Source organism: Solanum lycopersicum, chromosome 11, assembly GCF_036512215.1.
Source record: "Solanum lycopersicum chromosome 11, SLM_r2.1".
NCBI classification, from domain to species: Eukaryota; Viridiplantae; Streptophyta; class Magnoliopsida; order Solanales; family Solanaceae; genus Solanum; species Solanum lycopersicum.
The window spans coordinates 57,242,632-57,257,269 of NC_090810.1; the positions used below are offsets into that span (position 1 = coordinate 57,242,632).

General features: G+C 27.3%; 1 protein-coding gene and 1 non-coding gene across 2 annotated transcripts; one reads left to right on the forward strand and one right to left on the reverse strand.

The window, feature by feature from the left end:
• Positions 1-2,726: 2,726 nt before the first annotated feature.
• LOC101257925 (uncharacterized) lies at positions 2,727-6,232 on the forward strand. Its single transcript, XM_004250919.5, has 4 exons — positions 2,727-3,370; positions 3,626-3,793; positions 4,002-4,788; positions 5,283-6,232. Exons 1-4 carry the CDS (start codon positions 2,831-2,833, stop codon positions 6,209-6,211), a joined length of 2,424 nt encoding a protein of 807 aa, XP_004250967.2. The 5' UTR covers positions 2,727-2,830; the 3' UTR covers positions 6,212-6,232.
• Positions 6,233-13,245: 7,013 nt separating this feature from the next.
• TRNAH-GUG (transfer RNA histidin (anticodon GUG)) lies at positions 13,246-13,317 on the reverse strand. The gene has a single exon. It is a non-coding gene; the product is annotated as a tRNA-His (tRNA).
• Between the last annotated feature and the right edge of the window lie 1,321 nt (positions 13,318-14,638).

Consider the following 14,638-nt stretch of genomic DNA (forward strand, 5'->3'; position numbering starts at 1 on the left):
GGCGCTCAACTATTTGTTATAATTTAACTTATTAATATAATTTATAAATCAATCCACTACCACCCATTACTAATTAAACCCCTCTAAATTAATATCCGTCACATTATTAATGCAACAACATATAAGCTACTATCGATTGAGTGTTTTTAAAAATTTGAGGCGAAAATATCTATAGAAGCAAATTATCATACATTCAAGTGTGTAAATAAAATTAACGATAAATTTAAAAGTTTGACTATGTTTATCTTAATTATTCTTATATCTCAATTATGTGATTGTTACTTCATAGGTAACTTTTTTTAAAAATAATATATTAAAGGTTTTAAAACAAATAATAAATATTTATAAAATTATATTTTAAAAAAATACATGAATTAATTCGGGATGTATTACTTCTTTACCTTTAATCATAAATTTCTCATACAATCTTGAAAGAAAGTGTCCTCCTAAATAAGCGGCTCAACCTATATTTAATTGGGGCTTCGATTCGGACTCGAATAATTTTGAATGTTATTTTCAGAAATCTTTAATTTCGTCGTGTTTTAGTAGTGTTTATGATGATTTTGATATTATAATTGAATTATTAATTGGGTGAGATTTAGTTAGTAATTAGTGGGTAGTGGGTTGATTTATAAATTATATTAATAAATTAAATTATAACCAATAGTTGAACGTCAAGTATTTTAAAAAATATTTAAAGAGTTTAATTTTAAAACAATTAAAAAAATGGTCAATTTTGAATATAAATGTGGATGACAAGGGTATTTTGGAGCCAATAGGTGGATGAAAAATGACATTTTGGAGCTAATAGGTGGATGAAGGGTAATTTTGTATCATTTTCAATACTTTAAGGATATTTTAGGTCCTTTTCCGTTTTTAATATTAGATATTTAGGTAAATTTTTTTCTATTCACCTCACTATATATATATATATATATATATATATATATATGAAAGATTACATAACTCTAAAAAAATGTGCAAATTTTATGTAAAAATGTCATTAAACTCAAAGTAAAGCTTTATAATTTGAGCAGTTTACTGTCAAAAGTTCTTTGGTAATTTACTCTTTTTTGCAAAAATTATATATAAAAAAATCATGTTCATAGTTATGGAAGATTAATTATTTTATAGTTGTTTCCATCAGAATTCACCCTAAAATTCAATTTTAATTTTTTAATGTTTCTATTTATATTTAGCATACAACATACATTTTATGCATATAAAGTTATTCGCTCCGATTTAATTTATCGAAAAAAATCATGCTTCTTTCTTAATTAGAAGTTTTTGTATTCGAGCTCTGATAGCCCTGCACAGCACGAATTTGAATTAATCAAACTCTAATAAATAACGAACACCGAATAAAAAAAAAAATTGGAAGGCAAAAGCTCTCATATATAATATCATGATTTTAATTTAGCATACCAATCAGCACTAGCTAGTGCTTGCAACTATTTTTAGTGGATATTCTTGTAATCCTTTAGGCACCATATAAGCTATAGTTAATTTCAATCACATGAAAGTACCACATGGATGTACGATAAAATAAAACGTTTAGGCATGGAAATAGGGCCATTTTGTTTTTATTCCCACCAAAAATGTGAACAAGCAGATATAAAAATAAAATTTATCATATATGAATAATATTAAAAATTTAAAGCAAAAAAAAGAGAATACAATTCAGTTCAACAAATAAAAATTGCTAGATATGTTAACCTTCGATGTTATGTTTATATAAGATGATAGGATTGTTATTGCATACAAATATTTACGATTGCATTGTATTAAAAAAAATGAGGAGTATTTTGAGCGTATCAATATGCACTAAATTTTATTAGAGAATTGCAAAATGGTAGAATTCAATTCTACAAGGAACCATGGTTACGAAAGTTATCATAAAAATGTCACATAAAATTAGTTTTATATAAAGAGTTTTTTACGTAAAATTTTTGTATTAGATATTTATTCTCAAATTTACTTTTTTCCGTAGCTTTTCACCGAATCAAATTCTCTAAATACATGTCAATTTAATAATCACGGAGATGGTTAAATTTTTATATTAGATATTTATTCTCAAATTTACTTTCTTACGTAGCTCTTCGCAGAACCAAATTCTCTAAATACATGTCAATTTAATAATCACGGAGATGGTTAGTATTGAAGCTTGATACTTCGATAAAAATTAACACTTTTGAAAGATTAAGATAAATATACCTTCTAAAATACAAAAACAAATTTATCAATCACAAGACTATTATATTTCAATGGAGAACACCATCATTCAAGTCGTTAGAATTGTTGAGGATATAATAGGTTGAAACTTGAAATACATACATATTAAATATTAAATATCGTCTTGCAAATATACAAAGAATATAAAATTGATACACTTTAAGCAAATTATAAATCAACGTCAAAAACAAAAAAATATATTATCTGAAATTCACATAGAACAAAAAAATTAAATAATTTGACACTCATATTATCATATATTTCGAATCCTCTCGCATAAAGCACAAGAATAAAGGATATATAATAACATTTATAAAATCTTCTCATACTCATCCATATATACAGATTTAATAAAACTCACCCTTTATTTTAATTTTTGTAATAAGAATTTTTTGGCTTGCGTAGGCATCCACACCTTAGTGCCCTAGCCCCACAAGGATCCCACTAATAATGTTCACGTGTTGTTCCACAAAATCATCTCTATAAAAACTCAATTTTTCCACTTATTCGTAGTACGTGACTAAAAAAATTAAATAGACAAGGTTATATATAAACGTAATTCATCTTCTCTCCAAATACAAAAAAAAAAAAAATTAAAATGGCAACAACTTCTAGCTTTGAATCCATTAGGGCTAGAGCTGTGTGGCGGACTTGCCTAGCCTCCGCCTTTCGAACCGCCTTGGCTTGTTCGATAGTTGGTGTAGCCACCCTTTTCGGCCCAGAAAGTTTCAAGATTCAAGTCGCATTTCCCGCTTTTTCCTACGTTACTGTTATTCTAATCGTGACTAATGCCACGTTAGGTGACACTTTACGTAGTTGTTGGCTAGCGCTATACGCAACGATTCAAGGTGTTTGTCCCGCTATATTAAGCCTATGGTTGATCGGGCCGGGCCGACTCACCGCCAGCGTAGCCGTGGCGTTGAGCGCATTTGTGATCGTTCTGCCCGAAAAAACTCACTTGATAGCAAAGCGTATAGCGCTAGGGCAACTTGTGATTGTGTATGTCATAGCTTATATTAACGGTGCGAAAACCGAACCGATCATGCATCCGGTTCGGGTCGCGGCTAGCACCGCGGTTGGAGTTGTGGCTTGTGTTTTAGCATTGTTGCTTCCCTATCCTAACCTTGCTTGTTGTGAGGTGAGAATTAATTAATTAATTAATTGATAAGTAGCACTAATATTTTTTTTACATGATTACTAATATTTGACTAATGTAAATGTCATAAAAAAAAAGTTAGTGTGAAATTCATTATTACACTCGTTTCATTTTCAAACATTAGATTCACGTCTTCAAAAATTTAATTATCTCTATCTTGGGTACATAATACCTTTCGTAGTCTTTATTTATGAAACTAATTATATTAAATATGTTATCGATTAACGTCGCGTATAGGTAAAAGAGAAAAGCAAGCTCTTCGTGGAAAATGCTACCGAGAGGATTAACTTGTTTGTGAAGGCTTTTTCAGCTGAAGACAACACTTCAGCACTTGCTTTAATTTCTAAAGCCAAATCCTTAGTTAACAATGGACCTAAACTTCTCCAAGCCATTAAATCCAAGCAGGTAACTGTCTCAATTTACGTGATACTATTTGGTTACAGATTTTTTTTTTTAAAGTTACGTTTTAAATATGTCTATCAACTCGTTTAGGATAAAATATCGTATATACTTTTTTGTGACGGACTAAGAAGTAAAGTATGTCACGTTAACTTATTATAGTGGAAAGTGATTATAACTTCTTTTTTTTTTTTTACTTGAATTTTTGTAACAGGAAAGCATGAAGTGGGAAAGATTTCCTTTCAAGTTTTTAAGACCATATGGAGAGAATCCAGGGGACAAATTTCAAGAAATACAAACACCTTTAAGAGGGATGGAAATTGCATTGGAAAATTCTTCTTCAATATTCCCAATTAGTATTCTCAACATAGAGCTAAAAGATGGTCTAGAAAAACTAGGAGATCACATCTCAAAGCAAATCAACAACATGTCTATAGATGAGTGGTCAGCAACTGTCCCTGAGTCAAATGCACATGATGCAGAAAAGTTCCTCCAAACACTTCAATTGATTCAACCAACAAAAAAAGACCTCCCCTCTTTATTTTTCCTTTTTTGCCTCAAATTGTTGTTACACAAACCAACTTTCCCTTTATCATCCAAAAAAGGAGTTGACATTGGTTCCAACAAACAAGTTGATGATGATCAAGAAGGATTTGTTAAAAAGACATGGAACAATTTGTCAATGACTATAAATAGTAGGAGATTTATGACATCTTTTAGATGTTCACTTTCATTAGGCCTTGCTATATTTTTTGGATCAATTTATAGCAAGGAAAATGGATTTTGGGCAGGGTTGCCTGTTGCAATAAGCCTGGCAGCAACAAGAGAAGCAACATTTAAAGTTGCTAATGTTAAAGCACAAGGGACAGTGTTGGGCACAGTTTATGGTGTCTTAGGATGTTTTCTCTTTGAAAAATTTGTGCAAATAAGGTTCTTGTCTTTGCTTCCTTGGTTCATTGTCAGCAGCTTCTTGAGCCGTAGCCGGATGTACGGCCAAGCAGGTGAAAATTCTTTTTTCTTTTACTCGTCTCAATTTATCTGAAAATGTTTTACTAGCCATAAAATATAAGAAAAACTTTTAAAATTGATTTGTTAGATGTTTTTTTTAAAAAAAAAAACATACTAAAAAGGAGAGAGTACTAAGTTAACATACATAAATAGTGACATTTCTAGTAAAAGAAAATAGTTCTCTATAAAGAGTTAGAAGTCCAACACTAACTATTATAAACCGAATTGGGTAGAGTACACATCATGTTATATATATATCGTTGGTATAAAAAAATTTTACTTAATATGTTGTAACTAGCAGATAATTTGTCATTTTCTCGAAATTATAAATATTGCTCTACATTTAAGAAGATTTATATGTAAAAATGATCTTATAGTGTAAAAAACTTATTTAACATCTTAAAAGTAAATAGTGTAACAATCCTATCAGTTAAATTTAAATCTTGATTCTGTCTCTGATGTTCTTTATTTTGCTTTGTGTGATTAGGTGGGATTTCAGCAGTTATTGGGGCAGTACTAATTCTAGGTAGAAATGGATTTGGTCCTCCAAGTGAATTTGCCATAGCAAGAATTACAGAAACATTCATTGGATTATCATGTTCCATCATGGTTGAAATATTGTTCCATCCAACAAGAGCTTCAACATTAGCTAAAATTCAGCTCTCCAACACCTTCAAGATCTTGCACGAATGCGTCGACTCAATAGCCTTCTCGTCCTCTAACAAAAACAACTCCGAGGAAATTCAAAAGAATTTGAAATTCCATGTAAATGAATTGGGAAAGTTCATCGCGGAAGCTGAGGCAGAGCCCAATTTTTGGTTTTTACCTTTTAATAGCGGTTGTTATGGTAAGGTCCTGGGGTCCTTGTCAAAGATGATGGAGTACTTACTTTTCGGGTCACAAGCACTAAGATTCCTCCAACAACATTCAACAAGTTCAATCGATTGGAATAACATAGATGCTGACTTAATGCTTTTTAAGGATTTAATAAGTACATCCACTAAATGTTTTGAGGAGGTTAGTTTGGTAAAATCACTCGCGATACTTGACAAGGAATTCGAGAAAAAGAAAAATTCAATTGATCTTGAATTGGGAAAATCATCATCATATAATATAAGGTCTTTATCATCAAATGATCAAGATGGAATTTTGACTTCTTATCTTCAACATTCAAATGAACTTGTGGATTTTATTATCAATGTTGGTGATGATAAAAATAATGATGAAAAACTCAAGGGCCAATTGGTTTTAAGTTTGAGTGCTTTGGGTTTTTGCATGGAAAGTCTAGTGAAGGAAACTAGAGAAATTGAAAAGGCAATTAAAGAACTTGTACAATGGGAGAATCCATCATGTCATGTAAATTTGTATGACATTTCTTGTAAAGTAAGGGCTTTAGCCAATACTCAAACAAATTGAAATTGGAAATATTGGTTGTTACATGACTTCTCTTATAAATTTAATTTTAAGAATAGATCGTTGTTTATTTTTTATCAATAATGAAACAGATAATCATCGATGTAAATAGAATTTTATATCTGAAATTAATTACTTGTATGAATATATACACATATAAATAATACACATTTTTATCGCGATAGTCGCATGTCATGTTAGTTATCAAGCATATAAACTTAATTTTTACTAACAATATCAAATATACTATATGGATATATACAAGATTTTGTGCAAGGTTTTCTCTTTTTAAAAATATCGTCTCTCTTTTATTTCACTAGACAGTGGTGTATTGGCTTTTTATTAACAATAAATATAAAAAATTCTCTCATTTTTTCCATTCAAGTTTATTATGTGTTTTTTTATTTTTGAGAGTAAATAATTTGACTAATTATTAAATTTGATTAATTAAATTAAATTAAATCAACTCAATGTCTTAGAACTAAAATTTGTATATTTTAAAAACTATATGAAAGTTACTATATAATCAAAATTTAGAAAAATGATAAGTAAAAATGAATAAATAAATATTTTAACATTGTAAACAAAGTACTCCTTCCATTCTGTTTCATATATTGTACTAATTTGTAGTTTGACTAACATCAAATTCAAAATACAAAGAAATTAAAGATTTTTAAAATTTGTAACACAAAAAAAATTTATGAATATCGTGTGACTAAAATCATCTCACCAATCCTAAATAAATATTTTAAAATTAATTATTATATTTATAAAAATATGTATCTATTTGAAACTAAATAAAATTTTTACTAAATATAGAAATGCGTCTACTCAAGTCGAGTGAGTTCATTTAGTAGGAATGACCTTTCCAAATCGAGAAGGCTAGCTTACCTAGATACCTTAATAGCACTTCTCCGCTTTTTCGGTCGGGTTGATGTCATCACATAATTAATTCTCATTTTATATATAATTTATGCGGTGAAGTTGAAATTTTAATTAAGTGGGTGCCAAAATATAAATAAGAATTGTATAAAAGTTAAGAAGTGTCAACATGTAATATATATACATTAAAAAAAGATTATATATGACTACACAGTGTAATTTTCTAACAAAGGGATATCGATTGACACCCTTCAACTATATATGTATATAATTGACCATTAATAAAATCCTAACAATTGTAATTGAATGTTAAGTTTTTTTTTTTTTTTTGTCTTAAATCAGATATATTAAGTTTGAGTATCTTTGTTTATAATTTTTTTTGTTAGAAAATATTTTACCTTCGATACAAATCTTTATCTGCATGCATGTCTTCAACTAGCTGCGACACCGATGACGATGATATATGTATCAAAGCTTAAATTAAAATTATTAAATTTTATTGAATTCGTATATAGTATATTCGTCCCCATATAACATGGAAATATATCTAACGTTTCTAAATTTTAAAGGCCACCATAGTCTCGGACCTCGAAATAATTCTTTTGGAACAAAATGTGGGGTATGAAGAGATTAATTAATTAATATGTACTTCTATATATATGCATGTCTAGTTATACCTCACTAAGTAATTATTGTTAGATTTAATGAAGTAATTCTAGTAAATTAGACTTTTTTTCGTCTCAAAATAGTTATTACATTTCGTTTTTTTTTTAGAGTTAATTTGATTAATTTTTGGAGAATTAAATTTACTGAATAGTTTAAACTTAAAATTTAAATATTTAAAAATCTTATGAGAAATACTACTTGCAAGTTTCAATTCTTCTCATATAAGTATGATAAAAAAAAAACTCCCTATCTCACAATATATGTGACACGATCTCTTTTTTCGTCAGTTAAAAAAAAAATGACACAATTTTATATTTAGTAACAATTTAATTTTAAAATATGAAATTTATAGTCGTACAAATATCTATGATTTGTTTTAGATCATAAATTTCAAAAATCTTTCTTTTCTAAACTTTGTGTGTCAACTCAAACAACGTCACATAAAGTCGGGACGGATCAAATATGTTAAAATGTTAATTGAAGCTCATGGAGCTTGACTCTCAAAAAATAAAACGTGAAATTAACAAGTATTCTGAAACAGAGAAAGTATTGCAGTACGGCAGACTCCTTCGGACGTGTTGTTATAATCATACAAACATCTATGACTTGTTACATATCACAAGTTTCAAAAATCTCTCTTTTTCTCAAATCAAACAACATTACATAAAATTAACGGTAAACAAAATATCAATCGAAATTCATAAAGCTTTTAACTCTCGAGAAATAAAATATACAATAATTAATAAGTATTTTGAAAGGGAGGAATTATTTAAGTATGGTTGAATCCCTCAAGTAAGAAATAGACATGAAAAAAGAATATTTTCTCAGCTCTTAATTGGAAAAAAGAATGCAAAACTTCTAAGTACATTCAAGTAGTAATACTTGAAGTATTCAAAAAGATCTTTCCAAATCTCAAATATTCCATTTAGCTCTCCCTTTTTCAATTTTTTTTTTCTTTTTAGTGGTGCAAAAACATAGCTTAAAATCTCATCATTATAAAAACATTAAATCTATGATTTGGTTTGTGAAAAGTAAAATAAATAAAGTGAAAAGTAAAGGGAATAACATAAAAAAGACAACATTATATGATAGACAAAACACTGTAAAAGGAATCCTATTCCTATTTACAATCTAGACAATATCTTTTAGTCACTAATCTAGTAATCTTAATCACACTAGATCAAATAAAATACGCGAAACTTACAAATAAATCCTTAAACTTGTAAATCTTTAAATTTGTTGAGTTTTTCTCCTCGGGTCCCTTAATTACGTCATTTTTCGAATGAATCATTGAACTATCCATAATTTATTCCTTTTAAACACTGTTGGCTGATTTGATCGACTAATCTATTGTAAACGCCTTCAATTGTGTTCGTATTGTAATTATTTTGATTGAAGGAATGAAGACAAACTGTGTATTAGATTTAGCTCTTTTCTAATATGTCCAAATGACTTGAAGTAAAACACAATTATTCTCGAACATTTTCATTATCAATTGAACTAATGACTTCTGGAACAACATATGTATCCTCTCTATCAATACTCTCACAAAATTTGGTTCTACATCAATCAACAGTGTTTAAAAAAATAAATTATGGATGGTTCAATGATTCAATAGGAAAATAGCATAGTTAAAGTATCTGAGAGGAAAAAACCAACAACTTTAAATATATATATATATATATATATATATATATATATATATTCTTAAGCACTAACAAAGTTATGTATACTCTATAGAATTTTTTTAATAATCTGAAAATAGTATATTGTACTACTTATTTGCTGCATTATGTGCTCTGACGATAGATTAATTAAATCAAATTTATTGAAAATGCTTGTACTCTCGATCGTGCATGCCCCATCTAAAAATATATTACATGTATTCATAAAATTTCTATCAGAGTAGACGTTTTATTAAGTGATCTTTATGCTCTGTGATAAATTGTATATAAGAGAACTTACTTTTAGTTTAAGTGCATCTATTATAAAGTAATGCTAGGCTAATTCAATAGAAGTATGCTTTGCTCAATCACTCACTTAAAAAAAAAATGAAGACTTCTCGATCGATTTCAATATTCGATATATCTTTTTTGATTGATTCTCTAAATTGTTAAAATTTGCATTTTTATCAGAATGTATCAAAATATGAAAAAGTAAATGCATGAAAAAAGTAAAAAAAAAATTAAAAAAATCAATATATATATATAAATACTTAAAAATTTTACACGATATAATTTTTTAACGAATTTTTGACTCCGTCACTAAACAAGTCTAAGTAAAGTATTATTTTTTAGAGGTTGTTCGGTGGATTGCATTCACCTTTTACTTATCAAGCACTAAAAAAGTAGAACCGATCGTGGTACAAAGATAAAGTACATAATCATAATTAGTGAATTAATTAAACAAACACATGATAGGAGATTAAAAGGTGACAAAATGTGTCAAAGCTGATTCATGTATATATTACCATCAGTTTACTTTAATTAAATTAACACAGCTGTAATGAACTCTTGATTAAAGTTAAGTTCCTTTCTTTTATATCCAAAATATAAAAATATCTTGAAAAATAGAGTAACTTTTATTCACTCGCAATATTAAAATTAGTTACTATCATATTAAACAAGAGATAACAATTTTTATTTTCTGACTTTCTGAATGACACATTTAATATAATTCTATATACCTATAATTTAAACCTGTAAAAAAAATTTTAAAAAATATTTACTTTCTTATATTTCGTGTCAAATAAAAGTTATATAAATAAATTAAAAAGCAATTAAAATTTGAATTTTCTCCGACAAGCATTATGGCATATGCCTTAATCAGCATTTAAAAAGTATAAAATATTAACGATGACAAGAGAATCAAATCTTTTATTTCTTATCATAAAGCTACCAAAAATATAAATGCAATATAAGTGGAGTCAAAAATTTTAGTTTATATATTTTGAATCATAATAATTTTTTTAATTTAATTTTGAATAAGTTTATTATATATATTAATAATTCTTTAAATATAAATATAAATTTTGAGCTAAAATTATTAAATTTTTGAAATTCGTAACTACTCTAACCTATCAAAATAAAGCCAAAGAAAAGCTTATGCTAAGCGCCGCGTAATTTTATAAAAAGAGATATAACGTTACCGCTAGGGCAACTTGTGTCTCACTGAAAGTTGATTAAAATAAATTTGAAAATAGGTGATTACAACGAATAATTATTTTAGTTTAGTTTAGTTTGATTATTCTGAATTTATATTTCATAGGAAAGTGCTTTTTATAAAAAAAATATATCAAATTTCAATCTTTATTGGATCGTGATGACCAGCTAAATTAAGGGGAAATTTCGTAAATAGCTATTGAAATGCTTTAATTAGGCTTCATAGATATAGTTTTCTAATTACGATTGGTAGATTCATGTTAGAGGGGGAGAAATGCGAGCTAGATTGGGAGAGGAAGAAGAGAGGGCGGAGAGTGGAGCAAGATGAATGTATTTGTATATTTTGTCGAATCGTATATGTATATCTGTTAGAGAATTGTATATATGTAAGTGGTATATCTGACAAGAGAAATTTGAGAGGGAGATGAGAGGCGAGTTAGAGAAGGCAAAGAGTGGAGAAAGGCAAATTGTAAGTAAATCTGTCATATACAGTTATATGTATAATTTATATTTGTATATGTATAAGAAGGAGAAAGGCGAGAGATCAAGGAAGAGAGGAGAGAGATGCACATATATAATAGCTAAAAAGAGATTGCGAATCTGTGTTTTTTTTATTCGTGTAATTTTCTCAAAACTCTTAACGGGATTGAAGCAACTTCTTGAAATCACCAAATAGAAAAGCATCTAGAGTTGCTCTTGAAGATGCAGTAAATATAGTCATGGACCAATATTTTCATGTTGTTAAAAGTATGAATAAACACTTTATCTTAATTAATTGGAGATAAGCTCAAACCTAATCGATATCTTTGATTAAGAGAAAAACAACCTTAGTTGGTATCATATTTGTTGATGGTGAGAATAATTATTTATACTTCTACAAGTTGCACAAACACTTTGAATACTAATTGGGAATATTGAACAACTCTTTTTGGGATTTAACATTTTAGAAAAGTTTGTTGGAAAAGTTCTTTTTAGAACATCATTTGGATGCCATAAACAACTTGTCTGGAAAAAAATAAATAAAATAAGGGATAGTAATTTTCGGATATGAGGTTATATTTTTAAATCTTGTGTACAATAAAATTCAATATTTATATTACACTAGTATAAGTATATTCATTTGTATTCCTCTAAAACAAAACATCTAGTGAAAAAAAAAAGTATTATCCATTACATAATTTTTTTGGTCACACGTATTATAATCTTATAAATTAAATAATGTACAAATTATTCACAAATCAAACTATCCTTACAGAAAAGATATTTAAAAAAAAAGTGGGATTGTACATGTTGTGATAAATAATTATCTAATTAGGTAATATCATAGATTACATGATTTACCAAATAATGAGAATTTTTTTTTAAAAAAATAACCAAACATGGCGAGAGCTTCTGAAAGTTGTTTTATTTTCAATAATACATTAATTCGCTCCACTTTAGTTTCGACGGATCGAATTATTATTAATTTACGCTACTTCAACTTCAACTAATCGAATTTTATAAATTATTACTATATTTGATGATTATCTAACGGGTAACGTTCATATATAACAAACAAAAAAATCAAATTTGTATGATATAGCAAAGTTTGCATAATTGTGCTATATATATATATATATATATATATATATATATATATATATATATATATATATAAAATTCGCTATACATAAACAATTGAAAGCTATGTCTATTTCGCCATACATATATACAAAAGAAGCAATTGTATAACTAGTTGGCTCCTCTTCAGATTTGTATAATTTCCCTAGCAGGCCATTTGTATAAATTGTTGTTAGCCTCTCGTTCTCAATTCAATTGTATGTGTTTGTATATCTGTATAAAATATGAATTTGTATACAATTGAATCGAATTGTATAAAACGAGAAAGAGAGAAATTATATACAATTTGAATTTGTATAAAACGAGAAAAAGAGAAAGGGAAAAAAGACATGACAAGAAGTATTCAATTGAATCGAATTGTATAAATGATAAAGAGAGAAATTATATATAACTACATTGCATACAACGAGCCATTGTGAATAGACAATGCAAAAGGACTAAGTTTCTCTCTACTTGTTTTCTTCCCTATTTCTGTAGCCTGCATTGGTATTTTGGTGTTTAGACGACTCGCTATCGGTGTTGAGCATTTATGAGAGAGAGACAATTGACAACAGTTTGCTATGGAACACAAATAATTCAAACGGTAGCTACTGTTTTTATTTTATATTATTAGTTTGTCATTCTATACAATTAACACAAATACTAAAAAAGAAAAAAAGAAAACAATTATTAATAATAATTTTTAAAAAAAAAAAAAATCAACATTTTTGTGGCTGCTGGGATTCGAGCCCAGGTCTCCACGGCCACAACGTGGAATTCTTACCACTAAACTACAGCCACTTTGTGGTTACCAAATTCAAGTTTAGTTATTTTAATTAATGTTAAGTCAATAAGCTTAATTTAATTAATAGTTGAAATTAGTCCAGCTAGATGATTATCCATCGTGAATTCCAAAATTATTGAAAAAATAATTTATATTTGATTATTCGCCATAAGATTGTTAGGAATGATAGGAAATATTTTTTTTATTATTATTATTTTGCTTTTTAAGAAATAGGAATGAAACATCAAGATTCAATTAACATAAACAATAAATGTTAATTACTTTTGAAAATTTAAGTTTTCAAGTCATCTACTTAATATAATTATGAAGGACAAAATGATAAACTCACTATATTAAATATTAATTTTTCAATAGATATTTAATTTAAAAATAAACAAATAATTAAGAATAGAGAAAACAGTTGTTTGTACAGTTGATTTAGTTTTTAATGAAATAAATATTACAAAACAAAATGTTAAATGGATTGAGTTTGGTTGCATGTTATTATGTATGAGTAAGTGAGCCTTTAAGCAAGAAGTTAGACAAAGTAAAAGCAAACTTGATGCTCAAGAAAGTAGTTTATTGTTGTTGTGTTTATTTATTATATAAATGAAATGGAACAAATTATTTATAGGATATAATGGTGAAGTCTTCATCAATTAGAAAATTCCACATGTGCCTTAGAAGTATTAAAATCAATTTATTAGTTAAATTGATTAATGTATTGATAATTTTTTAATTACCATATAGAATAGAAACTGATCATTTAATATGGAAGGGAGTGTTACATATCACATGTTGGAACTCACATTTTTTATGCCAACAATATTCACATTTCCAAGAAAAGATAATTTTACATAGGACTTGCTTTCATGGGTATAATAAAAATAAAAATAAAAACTTTTACTATGTGCAAAGAAAATAAAAAAAGAATCTCTAATGATGTTTGGTCGAATAGAATCTTTAGAAGTATTCCAAAAAAGTAAATCTTTTTTTATCTGTTTTTTTCACTCAAAAAATTGCCCATCATTATTTTTTTTCTCTTTTGTGTTGTTTTGATCTTTAGAAATTCCTAAAGAGCAAGAGAAAATAAAAGTAGAATGAACAGTTTGTTTAGAAAATAAAATATTTATCTTTTTTTGATATTATAAAATAATAAATGAAATAAATAAATATATTTTTAAAATAGTAGATAAATGAAATTAAATGGAAAGAGTAATTAGTAATTTCAATGATAAATGAGATAATATAAAATTTTACTCATAAATCGTATTCGATAAATGTGCTTTATGTCTTATCTTTTCAACTATGTCTATCATAAGCAATTTTCAAGTTCTC

Coding starts and splice junctions, on each gene's coding strand:
- LOC101257925 (XM_004250919.5), top strand. CDS start 2,831: ATGGCAACAACTTCTAGCTTTGAATCCATTAGGGCTAGAGCTGTGTGG. Junction 3,371..3,625: donor CTAACCTTGCTTGTTGTGAG/GTGAGAATTAAT, acceptor CGTCGCGTATAG/GTAAAAGAGAAAAGCAAGCT. Junction 4,789..5,282: donor CCGGATGTACGGCCAAGCAG/GTGAAAATTCTT, acceptor TTGTGTGATTAG/GTGGGATTTCAGCAGTTATT.